The 22,897-nt window shown below is 37.5% G+C and overlaps 1 protein-coding gene across 6 annotated transcripts; it reads left to right on the forward strand.

The window, feature by feature from the left end:
• The first annotated feature begins 4,642 nt into the window (after positions 1 to 4,642).
• Positions 4,643 to 12,596, forward strand: LOC144706748 (Peptide chain release factor 2). 6 transcript variants are annotated; one of them, XM_078579756.1, is made up of 12 exons: positions 4,681 to 4,761; positions 4,899 to 4,944; positions 5,065 to 5,197; positions 5,372 to 5,467; positions 5,915 to 5,956; positions 6,537 to 6,881; positions 7,520 to 7,732; positions 8,450 to 8,551; positions 8,712 to 8,849; positions 9,620 to 9,924; positions 10,781 to 10,934; positions 12,275 to 12,596. In XM_078579756.1, exons 3-12 carry the CDS (start codon positions 5,195 to 5,197, stop codon positions 12,413 to 12,415), a joined length of 1,539 nt encoding a protein of 512 aa, XP_078435882.1. In that variant the 5' UTR covers positions 4,681 to 4,761; positions 4,899 to 4,944; positions 5,065 to 5,194; the 3' UTR covers positions 12,416 to 12,596. The 6 variants fall into 6 exon arrangements, with proteins under 6 accessions (XP_078435885.1, XP_078435886.1, XP_078435883.1 ...); XM_078579760.1 differs by lacking the exon at positions 5,065 to 5,197 and having other exon boundaries at positions 4,661 to 4,761; positions 4,899 to 5,034; XM_078579757.1 differs by lacking the exon at positions 4,899 to 4,944 and having other exon boundaries at positions 4,666 to 4,761.
• The last annotated feature ends 10,301 nt before the right edge of the window (positions 12,597 to 22,897 follow it).

Consider the following 22,897-nt stretch of genomic DNA (forward strand, 5'->3'; position numbering starts at 1 on the left):
TATATATATAATGCTTCTTTTTTTTTACTCTTCCATCTTTTCTTGGTCTCCATGCCTAGATCTAGATGAAGAAGTCAAAACATTCCGCAGCAGAAGACTTAAACGGAATCATCACGGCATCGATAAACATTGAAACGAATTACCTTGACACGGATTGCATTTGTGATTCCTTTGATCCTTGAACAAGTCACATGGAGCTGCTCATGTGTTCATCCTCTAGAAATATCCACGCAGTCCTCTGCACATTGGATCTCCTCCTCCTAGTTGACGAGCCCCGTTCATGCTCCGTCATCGTCGTTACATCGTCCCGATTGCATAGGGACTGGAGAGGAGGTGTGGGGGAAAGGAAGAAGAAAGGGAAGGCCCCTCAATAATTCTGGACTGGGTTAATTTTGTTCAGGCCTTTCTCTATTTATACTAAGTGGTATTTTTCATAAAACCCCCAAAACTTAAGCATATCTTCCACCGTCCCAAAGACCATTTGTGTGTGACCCTCAAGGCCCATGTATCAGTCTTGTTCATGATTCTAGTGGCCCAATAACCTTTATTGTCCTTCTAAATTTATTAACTATATCATCATAAATATTAATTAATGTTAGATCGATTTAACCCAATCGATACGTCGAATCCAACACATAGGGTGCCAAGCTAGACCTCATATTCTAGAAGATACAAATGAGTTTATATCGACTTACTCATATTTCATGTTCGTCATCGGTTACCGTGTATGTATAATCCCTCATCCACTTGATGCTTCTAGACAACTTAGGTTATGGTCGATTGTCAAATCCTAATCGATCATCCGAGTTAGTGTTGATGTGTTTGGAAATCATCGGAGAACTCTACTCTAATATTTCACTACCTTAGCCAAGGACTTCATCGCATCGTCTTCCTTGAGTTGTCACCGTTTATATCGAGGGTGGACGATCCCATCTTGACCACTCGGTCGTCTTAATGAACTTCTTGGTGCACCCAAACTAAGACTATTTAGAATCCCATGATTAGGAACACGTAGGTCATAGTCTAAGTACAGCTGTCCATCCACACGACGTCTTTGGTCTCTCAGGTAAAAGGACCACTTACACAACCGTGACGTGAATCAATCTAATTGATAGTTCTGTATAATACCATTCAGGGATTCATACGTATCAATTCAATGAACTCTTTCCACTAAAGAGCACCCACTATCTATCCTTAGTGTCTCCACACTAATGGCTACGGGACCGGACATACTCATTATATGAATGAGGTTAGATAGTGTTATTCTATTCTGATACTTTGATGCCCTTCTCGAATATCCTTCAAATAGGAATATTTAGAACACATGCATAAAGACTAGTGATCCATGTATTACGATCTACGGAATGGCACGTCCGAGACATGACACCTAGGACGTGACGGGACGGATGACGATTAGTGACGGACGATGACATGATGAAAGTTTCGTCACATCACTGTCTCGTCATACGTCCTAGGATTTCAAAAAAAATTGTAATGTCTGCGTCACCATCATGGTTTGCGGCGTCCCATCACGTCCCCGTCCCATCACGTCCCCGTCCCATCACGTCCCCGGAAAAACAACCATGCGGAGGAGAGAAAATTGGAGGGGCATATCTCCAATTATTTTTGGACGTCATCCTTCTGCGCGCACAAATTAATGCAAGGACTTTTCTGAAAAATACCAAGAAATCAAGTTAGCGACACCACGTGGCGAAATCTCGGCCATCAAAAAGCTTAAATCTAACGATTTTTAAGTTTTTTGGTCATTTGTAAAAATCCGTCACGGCCGTCATCCGTGACGCCCGTCCCGTCACGTCACTCGTCTAAGGCCCTCTGTCACCATCGCATCACCGTCACGCCCAGTTCTTCATCCGTTGTCACCATCACGGTCCCCTAATTTTGTCACTGTCACCGTCACGTCATCTGTCACGTTGCCGTCACCGTGACGTGTGACGTGACGGATGATGGCTACTGTTCCCTATTACGATCTCTTCATAATTCACTAAGCTCGATCGTGTACTTATGAACTTCATTATAAGCATCACACCTGCACTATACTGAATACCCATCAATTTTCTATTAATTCATTAAATCGAGATGTGGAATGTGTGTTGCGCTTGCCGGCCACATATATTTCCATCAATTTTCATGTCTTGGCTTGAAACAGATACACAAAACAACTCTAAGATATATTCCTTTATTATTAAGATTTTATTGGATAAACAGATAAAATATATGGTAGGCATTCATGTTTTTTTCTCCACCTACTGAGTGGTGCCACATTAGCATGCCATTTTTTTTTGAGTTTTCATATTATGAGGCATGCATAAATATAATGCTTCTTTTTTTACTCTTCCATCTTTTCTTGGTCTCGATAATTTCATTTATTATGATATTAATTGCTTCTTTTTTTCTACTCATCCATGTCCCCCTACGAATAAAAAAAGAATTTGTGTTAGCTAATCAATGTCCATTATGGCATCAAAATTTGCAATGGCATAATGCCACCTTATTCCAATGATTAGATATGTTATTCATTGCCATAAAACCATGATCAACTACCATTTAATTCGATCAAATGGCAACATGTGGCTGGCGTGAATTGAAGACCAAAAATCATTTAATAAATTTGAAGTAGTCGAATATAAGTCAAATAATATAATATATATTCCACATAGAAATTATTATCTGTCTGAATATGATGTCAAAAGATGCAGAAAAACATATGTTAAATTAGATTAAAAAATATTTCAGAATATTGAGTCTGAAAATTCCTTAAAATACCAATAAATCCACAGAAAATCATAATATCCCTAAAAAATTAATCATTTTAGGCTTTACAACACACATTTATTGCTATTTTTGTAGAAAACATGTAAATTTCATTTTATTTACCTAATAATTTGCATGTTATCATGGTTTTCGGGCGCCATCTCGCAACATTTAGATGTTGATGTCCATCATGGTTCTTAGTGAGATTTTATGTAGATTCAATGACACTTTTGTGTGAACCATAGGATGACCAGAGCTGGTGGCAATGGGGTCAAGGGACACCCCTATGATTGGTACCACAACAATCTAGATGGTGCACATAGGGTGATAGATCTAGCGGGCCATGTGAGCACATCATTTATCAAATACCCGTAGAACCATGCTGCACCTTGGTGAGATCAACTACAAGTGCTCATGCACTACGTACAAACATTCATGGGGTTGAGGGAGACAATCTGGCGAGACAAGGCATGGCGCCTTCTTGCTAAATCTGATTTAAGGCCAAGTGCCTCACAAGCACACCCTACTTACATCGCTTGAGTCCTTATGACATGCAAGTAAACTCACAAAGGCCTAGTTTGTAGTTTAGAAGTGTATTGGCCATAATAATTTGCTCAAAGTTAAGCACCATTTACCAGTGCAGTATAATTCATTTAAGTATATCAAAAATAGGCGATAGAATCAGCCCTTGAGAGCATTTACACAGGTGGCCGCTCTTGACAACATGCTGATGTGGCCAATCACTCAGGTGGCCTGACAAAGCTTGGCTATGATGCCCAAATGGGCCATACTATGTGCAGCCCCAAAACACCATTTTTTTGTCATTCTTCTACTTTTAATTCTTTCTAGTTTAACTATCTGAAACAGCCCTGAAAATAAGAAATATTGAGATGATGATTAGAACAAATGGTGATTCATCATCAAAGGCTAAACAGATTATGTTACAAAAATAACTTTGTCGATGATCAGTTATTGAACTTACACGCTTTAATGTATATATATTCTAACTAAATAGTATATTTGAATTTCTTATTGAGTTAGTGTATCAAATGCAGTTTTGTAATAAAAATAAGATAATGTGCGTCATGAGTTAAGACTGAAATGAGCCTATAAACTTTATAACTGCATACATCGGATGGATATTGTTAGAATATAATATGGAATGTTGATAAAAGGTTGAAAAGTAAATGATGATCTAAACTTGTATCTCCCATTCAGGTTGAAATGTTCTCTTAGAAACCATATAATGATGAAAGATCATTTATAACCTTTAAATATTATCATGTAATAAATATTAAAATGTATCAAATAATACACATTTAAGCGTATGATTTTACTGTAAAAAATTCAAGACTGCTTCATCCGTCTTGATTTGATAAGAACACTGACTTTAAAACTGTGGATGATCCAAATGAAGAATCAAAACATACTATAATTAAAGATTGAACAAATATGGGGGATAATCGAAACTTGACTCTCCCTTATGATAGGAGCATCCAGTTTGGTGGATGAAGACTAACTAAAACTTTATAAGTGTAAACGTTCCATCATTATTCAATTTTTTTCCATCATTGAGACTGTTTATCTGATCTTTGAGTATTTCCCATGATAATTTTTTCAATGAAAGACCTTATCATTGTCAGATATAATTGATATTAATAGAATTTTAGAAATCAAACTTATATGATTTGGCTTTGTAAGTGCATGCTTTGCAGTTTGCACTGAAAACTCTTGGTTCCTTAAATATTCAATTGTCAGTAGTTTATGATATTGTTCCTATTTAAAAAAATAAAAGAAAGTTAATCATTGTTCAAAAAATAAAAGAAACTAACTAATCAGAGTTCTATAACTTTAAAAAATAAACTAACAAATCAAATCTAAGCCATTAAGACATTTCTTTTGTTCACGAGGTCGATCCTTGAGATTTTTCCATCGGTGATTCTCATCAGTTCTACTCGGGAAGATCAAGAACAGTCTTCGCCGCCGCAGGTAGCTCAATGTCTCATCCAAATTCCGTATTCGACAAATTCGAAAACCTATTTTCATTTTATTTCCACGTTCTTAGTGGATAGATCGAGTAACTACGTCTTCTGAGCCTAAATTTCTCTGCAATTCCTCTTTCCCAGAATGATAGGTGCCCGTAAGACGGATTGAGTTCTAAATGGGCGTATGGTATCTTATCTTTGAACGTTTTATGTTTTTTTCTGACGGGGATTTCCTCTACTGGGCGTTCTCTGGCATTTGATTTTGAAGGATATAAATGTAAGCAAATGATTCTTTCTATGTCTTCAGTTCCATGGATTACGGAAGAGTAAAATATTTGATCATCACGATCTCTGGGATGATTCTGTGGGACGAATTTGCCTGCTTGGGAGGGAAACGCCGTTGAATTATTTTGTGGGATATAAAGCTTCAACCTTTCATGGTGAACAAAGAGGGCAAGCGTCAAGTTTAATATGTCTCTTTCGTATTTGTCGGAGTTAATCGATTGCTTTAGATGTTTTCTGATATAGTGGAATATTAGAGCGTAAAATATCAAAATCTTCTTAATGTTGATGATTTGACTGCTGGATCTCATATCTTTATGCGGGTGTTTCAGAGACGAAAGAGGCAAAAAACTATTGATTCGATGCGAGCTAGTTTCTGTGCTTTGAGGAGGGGAAGATCACAAACGGCATCGCTTGATAGGATCGAAGTATGATAAATTTACCTCCATGGTTATGTTTTTTATTGAAAAATTGATTTGCACATTCATGTAGGGATCTTGGACTGAAACTGTATTAGGTAAAATTGTTAGAAAATATGAAGCATATTAAGGTAGGGATATCTATTCTTTCGTGTTGAAGAGAAATGTTATGTTTCGGTTTAGGTTACTGTCCTTCGGATTTTTCTTCGAGCTAAATTTTTTTGCCTTTTAGGTAGAATATTATGGTAATCCAGTCCAATCACATGCACTAAATGGAAGAAATTTCATAAAATTTGATAATTATTGAAACATAGAACAATAGTTTCGCATCAACAATAGTTTCCTTTTCTCTCAAAAAAATGTGAGGCTATCAGTGGCTGTGAATAAAACTAAAAAATATTTGGCTGCATCTTTGAATAAGTGGTATTAACATCTTTACGTTTTTGTTTAAAACAGGATCTGTCAAAAGTTGTTGCTAAACAAGCTAAAGAAGGAAAGGTACGTCAGAATCCCATCAATATATTCTACCTTTTCATTATCTATTGAGTTTTCATGGGACTGGATAAGTATCTTGATGTTGGGACCCTGCCATGAATTATCTTCTTCCTGTCCGTCTTTATTCTCTCTCTCCCTGTCCAAATCTTTGAAAGAAACATTCCTTTTTCACACTTTTTCTCCCTTCATCTCTCTCTCCTTCTCTCTATTCATTCAATACCAGGATTTGAGAATTACTCTTCCTGAAAATAACCAGTTCATCAATTTCAGGATCTTTCTATGAATCTTCTAATCCTTTTCCTCCTAATTTTGTCTCTCCCTCTCTCTCTGTCTCTTCATCTCTGTCCATTTCTTTGAGACGCACATTCCTTATTCCCAATTTCTTCTCCCTTCAACATTCTCTCCTCATGCTCTCTTTTTTCCTCAGTCATGTGTTGAATTCCCCTTGCCTTCTCATTTTTTATCCTCTCGCTCTCTCTTGCCTTCTCTTTCTTGCTCTCTTATTCCAATGTGATAACACATGAGTTTCCTGAGTAGATTATCATGTCTTGTGGCCTCTTAACGGATACGCCAACCCTTGCAGTTCTCCGCTTTACCCAAGCATCCGCGTCTCATTGAGAGAGTTCATCTCCGTTCGGGTCTCCTTCAACGCTCTTGCAGACACGTGCTCAATGCTCTGATTGGAATCGGCAGTTGCGGCCATGATTTTGGCAGTTGGCACACAGCCACTATTTGGGGAGATAAATCCTTCTTCTCAAGGACAGCAGATGCAGGTATTTCTGTTTTGGAATCGAAGAACTCAGATGGGATTACGGTGGACAGCATTGTTTCCAAGGGTTGGCCTATACTGGATGAAGCTGAAGGGGATTGGAGGAGCCATGCTGCCGCAATAGCCCAGTCCATTCATCTGATCAAGAAGCGATTACAGGTGCCTGCTTCAAAACTTATCCTCAAAGAGTTTATTCCCTCTGATGGCTACATCGATTTCTTTTTGGGGTTACATCGCTGGGATGATCAAGGGTTACATCGATTTCCTTTTGGGGTTGAGAGATCATGAGAAGGGTTTGAAGACAATGAAAAATTTGTCATCGTCATCTGCCAGCTACGTCATTAGCACTGTCATTGTCCGCGGTTAGGATACGGATAATGATATTTTCAATGTCATCATCATTCTAGGTATGTAAGAATGACAGTGATGAGAATGGATCTGTCTTCGTCATCTGATGAGGTGAGCTAGAGAGAGAGGTTTAGGAGGAAAAGCCTTAGTATTTAAAAAATCTGTCCTCCCCTCATCATCCGTCTTGTCTTCTTCAGTCGTCTATCTTACGGATGCCAAGAATGAAGACAACACATCCTCCTCAACCTTGCCGCCGAAAAAAGATGATGACAATGACAGTCTCACCATCACCATTACCATCCAGGTGAAATCGAATTTCTAGTCCTCACCATCAGTGTCTGTCGTCATGGAGAATGCTAATCATTGGTGTTTGTCCTTGCAAAGCATATGATGCATTTGACGGAAATGCTAGCTTTTCAGTCTCCATATTTTTTCCCTCAATATTACAGTGGAGAAAGATACAATCAAGGGCGGAAGAATTAGGAATGGAGATAGAGAAACCAGATCTCTGGAATGACCCTGTGTATGCTGGAAAGGTAAGTAAAGAACATGGGGCACTGTTGGGCAAGCTCAAAGAGGTCAATGCTTTTGAACAAGATCTACTAGAGAACATTGATCTGTTGAAGCTTGCACATGATGAAAATGATGATAACATGACGCTGGTGAGCATTCATTTTTGCTACTTTTGATCATCCCCGCTGTAGCTAGAATATTCCATAGACTTGTGAATGGTTTTGACCTTTCCATTTATGGGACTCGTGTCTTGGTGGAAAAAAATGGGATTCATATTGCGTTCTGCTATTATCCGCAATTGAATATGCATATCAGAAAACTTCTCTTAGTATGATAAAATCAGATAAAATGGGACTCATCTAATGCATTCTGTTGGTAAAGTATGATAAAATCAGATACCTAATTTTTTTGGATCTCCTACTTGGGATTTTCGTCTAGATAACTCTTTACAGTCAAAGAACTGTTGCGCCAGACATTATTAATTTATATGGAAGTTTCGTAATTTATTTGTTTTATTGTTTTGAGCCTTAATTTTTTTTGTACTGTACCTCTATCCTTAAGTAGATCCGACTACTTTACCATGCGGATTTATGGGTCCTTAGATTATTATGTAATGAACCTATTTATTGTAACTGGTCTTTCAACTTTCTTATCTTAGCTAATGAAGCAATCTTTTCTTTGAAAAAGCGTAACAATAAATAGGTTCATAACAGGTATTCAAACTAGCTAACGAGTCAGCCTTTTCTGGCGGCTGATAATTTAATTTTTAGTTCTTCTTTGTTGTCTGGGTGCTGTGGTAGTCTTTTCCAATGAATTGCCCTTGTATCTAGAGGAGCGTTCATTCATTTTGTTTCAAATTCATGCAGGAGTGCACTGCTGCACTGCTAAATTTGAGAAGAATAACAAAAAAAAAGGAGCTGGAAGCACTGCTCTCTGGAGAGCATGATGAGTGTTCTTGTTTCATAGAGGTGATTCCTTGGATCCTCCTCCTAACGGAAATTGGATAATTTCATATTTAGCTTCTCAACTGGTGAATTGGATTAAGATGCGATATTTTTTCTTAGATGTTTCAGTTATTTACATATTTAGTTTCTTATATTGTATTTAAGATGGAATTTCCTTCACAAGGTTCAAGCAGGTGCAGGAGGTACAGAAAGTATGGACTGGGCTGCCATGGTTTTGAACATGTACAAAATGTGGGCAGATCGTCGTGGATTTGCCATTAGTGTTGTGGATGAAATGCCTGGCGAGATGGCAGGAATAAAGGTCTGTCACATTCCCCTTTCACTGAATATCATTTTTGTTTGTATCTCATTTGAGTTTCATATTTCTCGCTTAGTATGTATTTTTCACCATAATGCTGAATAATCCTTTCCATTCCTGATTAGAAAGAGTTAGGAGGCAGAGAGGAAAGGAGATAGAACTCAAAAAAATGAAAAAAAGTAAAAGTTCTCCAAAATGTTGGGTTCTGAGGAACATTATTTGCCTAGTTAAAGAAATTTTTTCACTTATTTATTTTTAAATTTTAATATTTATTCATCTGTTTTTTAATTTTATATATTTATTTTAAATTCCTACTCAATTTTTTTGCCTTTTCTTTTTATTTATTTTATTATTATCATTTTTTCGGGGTTAATTGGGGTGGATTGATAGAGTCCTTCTAAGGACTTACAACAGAAGACAAGTCAACGGCAAGCTCAATCAGAGACTGATCCTTATGGGGGAAAATGACAGATTCTTGAATAATCGTGGGGTTATAAATAACATTTGTTAACCTATTTGAGGACATGAGATGAAATAGCATTGAGGTAGGTCTTGGCACGATTGGCTGTCTGGGCATCGTGAGGGCAATGGTTTCCGTATTTGGAAATTATTGTGGCTTAGATCGTTCTTGCTTCTCATCATCATCTTCTTCTTCTTCTCAATGCAATAGATATTAACTAAAATTTACAGCTTTCTTCTAACTTATCTCAATGCAATATCATGATAATTTTCTCATCTCTCTTTTCTGGATTATTCAATCTTTGCTTCATCAGAGGGCAACTATTAAAGTAGAGGGAAAATATGCATTTGGATACGCCAAGTCAGAAGTTGGGGTCCACAGACTGGTTAGAATCTCACCTTTCGACAGCAGCAGGCGGCGGCATACCTCATTTGCTGCTGTGGCTGTAATTCCCATTCTGGGAGATGTCTCGCTTCGTGTTCAGATTAACGAATCTGACCTCAAAATTGAGCGGTTTAGAGCTGGGGGGGCTGGCGGTCAACACGTTAACACAACAGAGAGTGCGGTGAGGATAACACACATCCCCACTGGAATTGCGGCTACTTGCCAAAATGAAAGGTGTGTGGGTTGCGAGAAGTAATGTTTGATGTCATAAACTGAATTTATAGCTTGGTGCTGTCTCTGGTAATATATTTTTGGTTTTTTAATCAGTGAAATATTTGGAGGAAGTGCTTCTCATCTGATTGACTTGGCGCATAAACAATTGTTTCGTAGACCATAGAATCAATGCTCATTGCTTTTTAAATTTTCATTTTAATCTTGTTTTCATTTTCAGTTTGTCGATGTAGGAACTATCACAGACCTTAGAAATAATGTGACGGTCGTTAGAAAAGTTCAGTTCAATCTTTTTTCATTGAAATAGCAACAATTACTAGTTTAAATATTGGGAAAATGAATCATGTTAATCTTTTTTGGAGAAAACTCTTTCTACTGTCTATTTGTATTACTAATAGAATTAGATTATTTTGATTATTTTATTTTCAACTTCAGTTATTAATGATTTTCCCACCTACTAATTTCACTAGTCATCTATTTCCTCATACGAATGTCGGCAAATTTTGTCAGCTGCCCTTCTTTGAAAGGAGACATGTATTCGCTATATGGGGGTTAAAACTCCAGAAACAAGAAATTCTTAGTAAAATTTCTATTTATTTGACTTTTGTTGGGCAGAATTAAACTTTTAATAAATAGTACTCCGTAGTGCTGAAAAATTGTCTGACCTTAACCTTGTTGAGCAATAAATCCTCAGTACAATTTTAAGTTCATGTATGTATTTGATCTGTTTTAAATTTTCTCTAGCTTTTACAGTTGAATGCTGATTACGATTTTCGCATGTTTAACTATTTGTACTGTTGTTTTCCTCAAAATAATCCTTCCAATTGCTTGCTTGCATTTTTATGTAATGTGTGTGTAGATCGCAGCACATGAACAAAGCATCAGCCATGTCGGTGCTTCAGTCAAGGCTGGATCAGCTGGAGATGGCTCGCCAGGCCCAGTTGAATGCTGTCCACACTCAGTCGTTGACTGAAATAACCTGGGGTAACCAGATCCGCTCCTACGTGCTTCATGTGAGTCTCTCTCTCTCTCTATGTATTAATCTCCCCTCCCCCTTCTCTCCTTCTATCACTCGTCTTTTATTCTGTCTCTATTTGTCTGTCTCTTTCTATCTCTCTATCTCCCCCCCTCATCTCTTCCTCTCTCTCTCTTCCCCTTTTTTCTCTCTCTATCTCTCTCTTCCCCTTTTTTCTCTCTCTCTCTCTCACTCTCTCTCTCCCTTGATCCTTCTCTCTCTGTCTCTCTCACTCTCCATCTCTTTCTCTTGATCCTTTCTCTCTCTGTGTCTCTCACTCTCCCTCTCTGTCTCACGCCCCTCTCTCTCTCCTACCCCCTTTTCTCTGTCGCTCTGTCTGTCTATCTGTCTGTCTCTCTGTCTGTCTGTCTGTCTGTCTGTCTCTCTCTCTCTCTCTCTATATATATATATATATATATATATGTATATTTCTCTCTCTCACTCTTTCTTCCTATCTCTCTCTCTCTCTGTTTCTCTCCGGGAGTCAATTCCCTTTGTTCTGAGTCAGAGTGAGTCATTGCTGTGCTTTTCTTCCAATCAAGAAGAGAAATCCTTCCTCTCTGAGAAACTTTATTTCACTCGTGTTCCTCTTCCAATAAAAGAACTCCCTCTCTTTTAAGACGAAATGAGTTTTCATGTGGCCATTCTTTTGTGATGAAAAAACTCTCTGACTCGGATATCAGTCTACCGCATTGTATCTCTGCCTCGGATCTGTTTTCTCTCCTAAAGCAGACTATCTGTTACTACTTTTGAACTTGAAGTCTCCTCCCTCTTCCTGTAGGAAGAAAAAACTTTCTCTATAGTAACCTCGTGTTAATTCTAAGTCAATTTTTATTTACTGTAGAAATCCAGCAATCTTGTGTCTATTCCAAAGCCCACCATCTGTTATTACAGAGAACCATCATTCCTCTCTCACAGAATTAAAACCTCTATCTCTCTTTCTCCCATTCAATGGAAGTCTTTGCATGTTTTCAATCTACTCTCATTGCTGAGAAGGAAAAAATATCTCTTTCTGTGAACCAAACTATCGGCCCATGTTCCATCACCTGTTATTTCTGAAGCTGCCTGTTCTCTTTCTCTCTCCTGTTCAAGATAAATATTTCTCTCTCTCTCTCTCTCTCTCTCTCTCTCTCTCTCTCTCTTTATGTGAACGGAAATAAGCCTACGTTTAGTCCCCCATTGTTGCTGAGAACTATCTCCTTCCTGTAGAAACATCTGTCTCTCTATCTTTTTCGTCTACTATTTTTCTCTTTTTATATCTCTTACAAAATACGAAGAACCAGTTTTATGTTTTATCAATTCTTGAAGGGTTTAATGCTGAAGTGTGGTTTGCTGCAGCCTTATAGGATGGTGAAGGATCTCCGGACTAATTACGAGGTTTCTGATCCTGATTCGGTGCTTGAGGGTGACCTTGACAGCTTCATCCTCAGCTATCTTTCCTCCTCTTTAGAGAGAGACGAGCACGATACAGTGGCCTAAAGGCTGTCAGAAAGGTTTATGTTCAGAGGAATTCCCTGGTACCCACTATGATAGAACGTTTGCAGTTATATGAGCTCTTATAGCTCTTAGAGGCTAGGTTCACAATCCCCAACGCAAGAAAACTGTTAAAACTATATTGAATCAATGTCCACTCAGGAATAATTATTCTCTGTTGATTATCTTGTATTGTGATACCCCCACCTTTTTCTGAAAACATGTTAACAAGTAAAGCAGCAGTCAAACCACATATTTCTATGACTAGATTGACCTACATGATATTGAACTCATTATTTGTTTGTAGGAAATCGTTCAGAAAAATTATGGTCTTTATCAAACAAAAATTTTGTAAACCATAAAAACGATTAGTTGGTATGTGCCTCTAGTTGCCTGATAAGAAGTTTCGAAATACAATTAACAGTTTTACATTGGTTGGCAGGTAGTAGATATCTTAAGTTATAAGCATAGTTGTAGCAATTATTTGACAACTATAGAAACCATTAGGAAAATCAAGGTTTGACTGATATGCTGAACAAAATCTAGCAGCTGAGTCTATCTTCAGTCCACCCACCAGACTGGCTCCATTTGGCCCATGATGGTGTACGACTGTCTTTTAGCACATCACCTGCATCATTCTCGCCTTCCCTTATACAGAAGACTATGAATTCTGATTCAAATGCTCACATGACCCGCGATCCGAGCTATTTTGTCACCTATGATCCCCCCTCCTAGCAGGCATTACATCATTATCATATTTAGTGAACTTTTCCCTATCTCTGGTGTCAGCTGCATCTGCCTTTTGTTAAGCCCTTGGAACTCAAAATAGACTTGATTGAAATTCCAACTGTTGTCACAGGTCCACGATATTCTGGAGAGACGTGGTAGAAGAAGATAGGGGGATAGATTATAGAGATAGAGGACTAGCGGGATTGACGACGCCTCCGAGCAGATAGGTTGGACAACGCCTGGACTTGATCCAGTATGCCCCCCTCAAGCAGGAGTGATCGTCTGCAACAAGGAGGGTCTGAGAGGCCTTCGAAGCGGAATGCACGATAGCACTTACCAGAGTCAAAAGCCCTCTCTTGTCTCTGCCGGATTGCTGAAGTAGTCCTTGCTAATGGGCCTCTGGCATGGTCCTGGGCCGACGTTCATAGATGCGATGGTATCATATCACCTTTCCGCTTTTGTTACCCTTGCAAATATTTCCCGGGTCCCTCAAAAAAAACAATATTGTTTTTCCACAAATGTCGTGCTAAGGATTAGGGTCATGATGTCATCTTTACTATTGACTTCCGCCTTTTATCGCGACAAGGTCTTTGGCCAGATGACTTTCTTAACTATCAAGCACGTCAATCTCTACCTTATCCACTAGCCTCCTGCTTTTTCTGTTGATGCTCAGGTTCATGAAATGTCATCGATCACATCCAATCACGGATGGTATAGACATGACTTGAGATGCTTTAGGAGGCCGTCATGGTGACAGATGATGTAATGGGTGACAGAAGGCTTGGACATGTGACTTGTCGAGATTTTGCGATGGTGATGAAAAAATCTAGACATGTGACTCTCTCCCTCTCCCTCCCTCTCTCACCCTCGTTGTCTCTCCCCATCTCTTGTTATCTCTCTCTCTCTCTATCTCTCTCTCTCTTTCTTGTCATCACAATCCAGATAAGGAGAACTAGAGAATTTGAGAGAAAGGAGAAGAGAGAGAGGGAGAGGAGATAGAGGGGAGAGAGAGGAGCGGGACAAGGAGAGGGACAGGGAGAGGGTATTCAAAAATATTTATTTGTAATTTATGTATCAAAAGGTCTAAGTTAAAGAATGAAATAAGTTGTTTTATCTGCCAATTAAATGAAGGATGGGAACATTGTCCGAGTGATGAGACATGACAATGCGTGGCGTGTCGCAGAAATGTGACTAATTTTCTCAAATTCTAGAGACGTGATATGGGACGAAAGATGTGATGAAATATATGTCACACCCATGCTTAAATCATCATTATCCATTCCGTCACACCATGTATGTCCCATTTGGGATGTGCCAGATCCTAGTTGATGCTAGTTCGATACTCAAATTTAGGGTTAAAATGATGATGTTGTTGATTCAAGTTTAATCAATAAAATATCTAAACTAATACTCATGTAAATGTACTAGATAGTGGATGAGTACAAGTTGACTTGACAAGGTATATAAATTATGGATTTAATACTTGTTAAATGGCTATTAACACAAGAACGAAAGGAGATACATACAAAATAGAAGATAGGAAGTAGTGATGAGATGAAGATGGTGAGATGGGATTGGTGATAATGACTAGGTAATAAGAATTAGATGAAGAAAAAAAGCAGGATGCAAATAGATCAAATAAAATTGAGGAGAGAGTAGACAGAGGGAGGTTGTGAAGAGAGATATGGATAAATGAAGGTGATATGGATAAGAAAATGATCAACGGATGATTTAGTGTTTTATATCTTAAATGATAATTATAAAAGGGGACAAGATGGAGATAATTTGAGGTTGTGTGATGATCATGGCTTATAGTAGATAGAGATGGAAAAGATGAAATGGATATGGATCTACCTAAGTGAATGTGTTGAAGATGGATCAATATAAGGCAAGAGACTAACCATATCTCTCTATATTACTCTAAGAGAAAAGCATTTTTCTGATGCAAATGAGCCTCTTCACTTCTCTGTTGACTTTCTCCAAGTACTCAAGACACCAAGAACACCCTTTATGGACCTTCAAAATCTCACTCTCTTTCAATATGCCTCTCTATTAGGAATTGAGTTTCAATATTTTTTCACAAATATTGGAGATCAATTTATATATCAATCATAGAGAAATATAGGAGAGAAAGATGAAGATACCCTCAAAATTTCAGCTTGTTTGGTCATCTAGATCATCAGATATCAAGCCTTAAAGTTGGACGATTCTTAGCCATTGATTTTATCAAAAGATTTATATTTTCTTGTTCTCATCAGTTCCATCACTTCACTTTTAGTGTTTTGTCTTTAGCATTGCATTAAATCAAATGATTGGTTCATATTTTCCTGCATCGCCCTCAATTGATGACGGCCCTTGCGCCACATGTTCGTGTAGGGAAAAACAAAAATGACAGAATGGTATCCTATTACTATTATAAAATTAGGGGAATACGTATATGACATTCCAGTGTGTTAGCGCAGGTCTATTTTAATAAAAATCTCCTAAAGAGGACATGTATGCACCATGTATCTCGTGACACATCAGTTGGTTCCACAATTTTTTGATCATTCAAACTGTATCAAAACAATTAATTTTAAGTTTCGTCAGCCTCAGTCCATGCGCATAGTTATTGTGCAAAAATAGGTTCTTTTTCTATTTGACCACATCATCATCTGTAGTAAAACAATAATAAAAATCTCGTTAGTAATTCATGTCAGTATAGCATCGCCAATCACAACACCCTAATGGTTTAAATATAATGATTGAGTGATGACCATCATTAGCAGTAATTATATATTTGTTACCGCTTGACAAATCAACAAGAACATGCTAACTATTTTGGGAGATGATTTTTAACTTAATGGACTTCATCTCATCAACCACTTGCCTTCATGTGTTCTCTGCTCAGCTTGTCCCTTTGAATTGTGGCAGTCTTTCTACCCATTACTCTCTTTCAAGATTAACCTTATTCCTAGTGTGTAGGGATGTGTCGGCTAAGTAGCAAACCATCACAATATTTGATGTTTGTGTCTATATGATATTCATCCAAATAAAAAGTTGTTAATATAATCATCCTCCTACTTGCATATTATGTATAAATAAGGTACATTAGGTGAACTACATCCCTTATTTTCATCTTCAAACTCCCTTATGTCCTTTCTACCACATCATCGACGTCTAATTCTAGGAATTTCTTGTTTCTGTGTCTTGTCCTTTGGTTCACAAGGCTGTCTCCCCTCTAAAGAGCTCTCGCTGTCCTCACTTGTACCAGTATCTTTCCTCTCTTAATTTTTTTTTGGAAACCAATATTTTGCATCACCACCCATCACCTCTTGTTGTCCCTAATTATTCAGTTCCTTTGACCTCATCATGATGTGAATTACGTGATCATGAACCATGTATGATGTCAACATCTCTGGAGTTGCACCATGCCATTTTGACCTTGAGATTCCTATTTATCTTTGAAAAAAACTTTACAACTGTTTACCCACTGTCCCATGCTAATACACACCATGAAACCCCTAATCCACTTAAGCACCAACCACCCATCAATGGGTGCAGAAATGCCACATGAATACATTCCTATTGGTCTTGTATAAAATCCAAATCTCATTCTTTTAAATTCAAAAAAAATCACAAATGACCAAAATTGTCAAGAAACTTATATGTATTAATGACTAATAATCCAACAAATGTATTATCAGATACTCCCTTTTTTTACTATTTGGTGGACAAGATAACCACGAAAGTTTTTCTTATGGGAATTACTAAGGATGATCATTAAAATTGTGGGCCATAGGTATCTTACCAAAATATGTTGGTTCAAGAATGGAATCAACATATTTTGCAGCATGAAATCAATTACGTCTTGCCTACCCATCATCAATAAATGCATAATATATGTGATTTCTTGTCTTTCCAGATCCATTAACACTCATTTTATAAATCATTATGTGCCATACGTGAATACCAAAATGGTACACTTAATTTTTGGAGCTGGCACCCATATCACCACATGTTGTTATTATTGCTTATTAGGAAAATGCAGCTTATTTACTTTAGTATTAAAATGTGACGTTTTTAAGACCCCATCAAATCATTTTAGGCTTAATTTAATCTGTAACTTCATATTTTTACTACATAACCTCTAAAATAAAGGGAAAACTGAACATAAACATATAAACATTATTAAGACAGGTCCATCATTATTACATCGTGCACGTATGTTTATAAAATATCGGGATGAGGAATTAAGTGCTGTCACCCATCTCATTAAAATCACAGTTACCCATACATTTATAAACACGTTCTCTAATCAAAAAAATATAACATGCCATATTCATACTCATCCTAAAATATTAGGATGTTTATGTTTGCCTAAAACACAACCATATCCAGCACATTAAGTCACTTATATATCAGACATATGTATCTTTTTTGGGACATGTATCCATATTCCATGACTAAGAATCTATGAATCCAAACTGATGAATAGTTATTTGTGTTAATGCATTATTCAATGAGAAAACCTTTAGCAATGCACAATCAAAGTTTTCTATTTCGTACTACCATCATACCAGTCCAAGGGCTATTATTAGTGTGATTGAAATATAATTCAGTCTTTATTTTATATTATTTTAACTAACATGTGGAGAAACACATGATTTGAGAAAGAGAGATAATTCTGAGAACAAGAGAGAAATGAAGACAAAAATAGATAATGAGAGAAGAATAGGATTCATCGTAGACAGAGATAAATGGGAGCAAGATGAAAACACTAGAAAGAACTGGAGAAAAAGAAGAGACTATACAAGAAAGATGAGAGAAGGAAAGGATTGGGATAAGGATTAAATGGACTGGATTAGATAAATGAGGAAGGGATAAGCGAGGAGAGAGAGAGAGGGTATGGGAAAAAATAGGTGGGAGATTTAGAAGAGGAAAATAATGTAAAAAAAATAAGAAAACTAAGGAGATACGGATGAGAGGATATTGGAAACCCAAAAGGGATAATGTGGACTACTTCAGAAAAGGGAAAATCAGAAAAGAGAGACAGAAGAGTATTGATAAATCAAGAGGCAAATAATAGGACACAAAGACAGTCTTGGATTCAATTTTTTGTTGTTTCAACAGAAAATTTCAAAGTTAGGAAACTTAAGGGGATACAGTACGTGCTACACTGTTATATCCATTGAACGTAGGAGGCTGGAGGACCAATGAGGAAGCCTAAGTTGTTTGTGTTGACTATTGACCTTGTTGACTAGCTTCTTGTAAGGGCATTATAGTCTTTTCCATGGTTAGTATGTTAAGGAGGTATTATGGTTCATCCACTATAAAAGTAGATCATATTAGGGCTCCCACAATCTTATTTTTGGGGTACTTACCTGGCCCTCCAGGTCCCTGATCCTTAGAGGGATCCATAGGCTTGATTGAGCCATTCCATTGTCATCAAAAAAGGTCCAAGGAGCTAGGTGAATTTATTCCACTGGTATGGCACCTAAAGGTATGCTCAAATTTCCGTCAAGTGGTATCAAAGCCATTGTTACCTCTAGCAGTATTTTAAGGCTTCTCGGAAGTTATCAGTGGTGTTCAGGTGATCGCATATCCGATCAGGCATTTCCTTGAACATTAGTAGGGATGCCCCTAAATTACCACCCATTAAGGCTGATGCTCAAGCTTGGGCTGCTATAACGTGGCTCCTTAGATCAAGTGCCTAAGTCGGGTGACATTCGGGCCATTTCTCTGTGGGGCCGCTAAAGGAGCCCACTATAGCATTGTCCATTACGGGCCAATGCCTGAGCACAGCCCGCTAAGCACATGCCCCTTATGGGCATGTGCTTGGACAGCTAGTTGGGCTATCACATAGGGAGACCCTTAAGGGTGACTAGCGCTTGGGCACCCAATTAGAACATTGCTGAGCATGACCCAGTGAGCAAAAACATCTTAGGGGCTAGCAGTTGGGCTGTGCAAACGGGGATGCCACAAAGCATGGCACCTAAGGGAGCCCAGCTGAAAATTGACCCCTCACGGCTAGTTCTTAAGAGAGGGCCGAACATGCTACTCCTCAAAAGTGGCTCATGCCTCATAGTGGCCCAATTATTTTTATATTGAGAAATGTTAAATTATATATTTTCCAGTTTTAGAAATTCCATAATTTTATGTTGAGTTATCTATCTGAAAATGTATTTCTAGCTTGAGTACTATAATAAAATGTGTTTGATTTTGAAATAAAAAGCCAATTAATGTCAACATATAGTTAAGACAATTTGGGTGATCACCCGTGTGAAAGTATATAAGAGCAGCTATTTGCTAAATTACATAAAGCGGATTTATATCTAAATCAATGGCATCAACCCAGAATTTTAATAATTGAGATTAATAGGTACTCATCTATGTGAGACTATTTTCCCATATTAACATCGGTGTAATCTTCGGCATGTGAATTAAATATATAGTATTAAGCACCCTAGGTACTGTGACTCATAAGTTTTTTGTACATAACTCAATAGGTACATATTAAGTTTAAAAATGAGTTATTGCTTTCAGCCATCTATGTGGAGCTAAAAATTTCTCATGTTGCATATTAAATTTATTTTATGATTGGTTCATCATTTTATTAATGTACATTGGTATTAAAGTTCCCCGTGTTGAGTGGAACTAATTTCCCTCGATGGATGCATTGCTCCTCCAACTTGGGTACATGGATTTGGACTTGTGTTTTTTCTTGAACTTAAGCAAAGTGATTCCATTGAGGTGAGAAATGTCGAGTCACTGACACAATTTTCCCCTATCCTACAACATGTTCCAAGGGATATTTGGGGTCATGTTCCTATGGATTGTCTATATTCTACATATCTAGACACTATCGAACAACAATTTGTTGGGAATTCAAAAGCTAGGGCTGGACCGTTAATTTTGAGGTTCAACAACTCTCGCTGCACAACGATTGAAATATATAGCTGGCTAGCCGATCACATATTCCACATCTCGTCCAATGTCCATTCATATTATGTATGCATCATAATGCATGTGGGATGTGTATAATAAAGTCCATGAATAAATGGCCAAACTTAGTGAATTATGATGAGATCATAGTATAGAGAGCACTAGTTTTTAAGCATATGTTCTAAATATTCTAATTCGGAGGATACCCTATAAGGACATTGAATTGGATCGATTTAATTTTACTATCTGATTCACTCATATGACGAGTATGGTCAGTCTTTTAGCCGTTAGAGTGGAGACGCTAATGATAGATAATGGATGCTCTTTAGTAGAAATATTTCATTAATTAATATGTTTGAAATTGTTAGTGTTATTATACGAAACTGTCAATAAGGTTGATTGATGTTATATTTGTGTAAGTGGTCCGTCAAGTTTAGATACCAAAGACATCTTATCGATGAAATAGAGTACTTTACTCTGAATATGACATAAAAGTTCCTTATCATGGAATTTGAAATAGTCTTATGTCAGGTGCAGCTGGAAGTTCATACAGATGAATAAATTTCCACCCTCATTTTAAGTGGAGACAACCAAAGTAGGATGATACAATGAAGTGTTTGGCCAAATCAAAGGAATATTCAATAATAATGATTTGATGATTCTCCAATGCATTAATACTAGCTCGGATGGCCGATTAGGGTTTGGAAGTTTACCATACCCTAATTCATCCCAAGATTATCAAATGGATAAGGAACTATAAATGCATGGTAACCCATGACATGTAGGTTCCATGAATGAGTCGATACACACTCCTTTGTAACTTCTACAGCACGAGGCATAGCTTTGCACCCCACGTGCTAGAGACTTGACCTATCGATTAGATTAAATCGATACATCATCAATTAAAAAAAATATATGATAATATATTTAATTAATTTTGAATGCCAATAATGGTTATTGAGCCATGGGAGTCATTAACAAAACTCATACATGGGCCTAGAGTGTCATTCACAAATGTTATATTGGATGTAAGAAGATATACTTAAAGTTCGGGGTTTTTTTATGAAAATATCTACTTCGTGTAAATAGGGGAAGGCATTGAAAAAAATTCACCCAAGAAAGAATTTTTTAGCGCCCGTCCATTCTTCTCCCTTCTCCTGTTATCTCTTCTCAATCCTCTATAAAATTAGGACAATAGAATGATGCAGATGGATCGTGAATGCAGCTCATCAAGGTGAAGGAGGCGATTTAACATACCAGAGCTCACATGGACATGTCTAGAGGCTACACACTTGAGAATCTCAACATGTCTAAGAAATCATGGATGTGATCCTTACCTAGGCGATTGAATATATTATAGTGTAGATACCATTTGATTTTGTTCCATGTCATTCACTCCGGATATCAACTTTGTTTCATCCAGACCAAGGCCCTAAAGAAAAAAATTAAAGGTTTTTTCCTACCTATGTTTGTTTCCCTAAATAAATATCTCAATCTAGACATGTACAAGGGATATTATGAAACTACCCCAATAATTGGGGATCAATCTAACATCTGGATTGTGAGATATTATAATTTGAATTATGGTATTCTAGACTATTAATCATATTTTGTCTCTCTGATTTGATCCCTGATTTGGAGGGTATCATGATGTCCTAATAATGTATTGTGAACCTTCCAAATTGGGGATAGAATTGGATAGACAAAATATGATTAATAGTCCAGAAATACAAAAAATCAAATCATTATATCTCACAAATCATATATTAGGTTGATCCCCAATTTGGAGGGTAGTGTATCTAATACATTGTTAGGCTATCATGTATACATTATTAGGCTATCATGTATACATTATTAGGTTATCATGTATATATTATTAGGCTACTGATAATCACCAATACCATCCTAATTTCATCATAATTTAATTTATTTAACAAATTTATATTCATTTAAATATTAATAATAAATATTATTTAATCTTAAAATAATTTACTATATCTTGAAAATGAAACAAATATTTCCTTAATAACTCGTATTTTTTATATCTATTAAATTAAATTTAGCAGTAATTTTTTTTCAAAGTCAAATAATATATTTTGGATTTATTAAAATATTATTAGGGGCTCATTAGATTTTTTAGCAATATTATGTGATGCCAGACATCGTCAGGGACGTCATCCAATTGGTACCGAGACGATGCTCTGATACCAAGATGTTTCTGGATGTCGTATGGGACGTCGTCCGATGGGGTATCGAGACAATGCTCTGATACCAAGATGATGCTGAATGTTGTGAGGGACGCCATCCGATCGGGTAATTTCCTAAGGGAAATGTAACTACATGATGATGTGTCCTAGGCGAACGTATGTGCAGGCCCCGATTTGTGGGGGTTTGTCGAGCTCCGAGCTCCAAGGCAGGCAACCGGTGACGGTGACGGTGACCTTCTGACCCTCATCAAAGTGATGACGGTGACTGGTGTCGAACAGAAGAAATCTGTCGGCGCTCGCATGTAATGGACGGGCTCGACCCGTACCTAGGAATTCGCTCGTATAGTAACTTCAGAATATAAACTATCATATAATTCTAACCTGAGCACGGTGGAGCATAGTCGACAATATACCAAAGATGGTAATATAACTGATGAGCAGAGGGGAACGATGTACCTCATCGGTGGTGTCACTCGTCGTTGATGTCTTCCTCGGCGCCGACCGGTACAGGCAGGTGCGGTGGAGGGGATCGAGAGTGAGCAAGGCGTGGCCCCACAAGCGGTGATGGCATGGAGTTGAAGCGTGGCATAGGGGAGGGTAGATGAGGACGAGGAGAGAGGTTGCAGCA

This window comes from Wolffia australiana, chromosome 8 (genome assembly GCF_029677425.1).
Source record: "Wolffia australiana isolate 7733 chromosome 8, ASM2967742v1".
Lineage (NCBI taxonomy): Eukaryota > Viridiplantae > Streptophyta > Magnoliopsida > Alismatales > Araceae > Wolffia > Wolffia australiana.

Excerpts from the sequence above, each read along its gene's own strand:
- LOC144706748 (XM_078579757.1), top strand. Across the intron at positions 9,925-10,780 it reads GCTACTTGCCAAAATGAAAG|ATCGCAGCACATGAACAAAG; the intron begins GTGTGTGGGTTG and ends ATGTGTGTGTAG. Across the intron at positions 10,935-12,274 it reads TCCGCTCCTACGTGCTTCAT|CCTTATAGGATGGTGAAGGA; the intron begins GTGAGTCTCTCT and ends GGTTTGCTGCAG.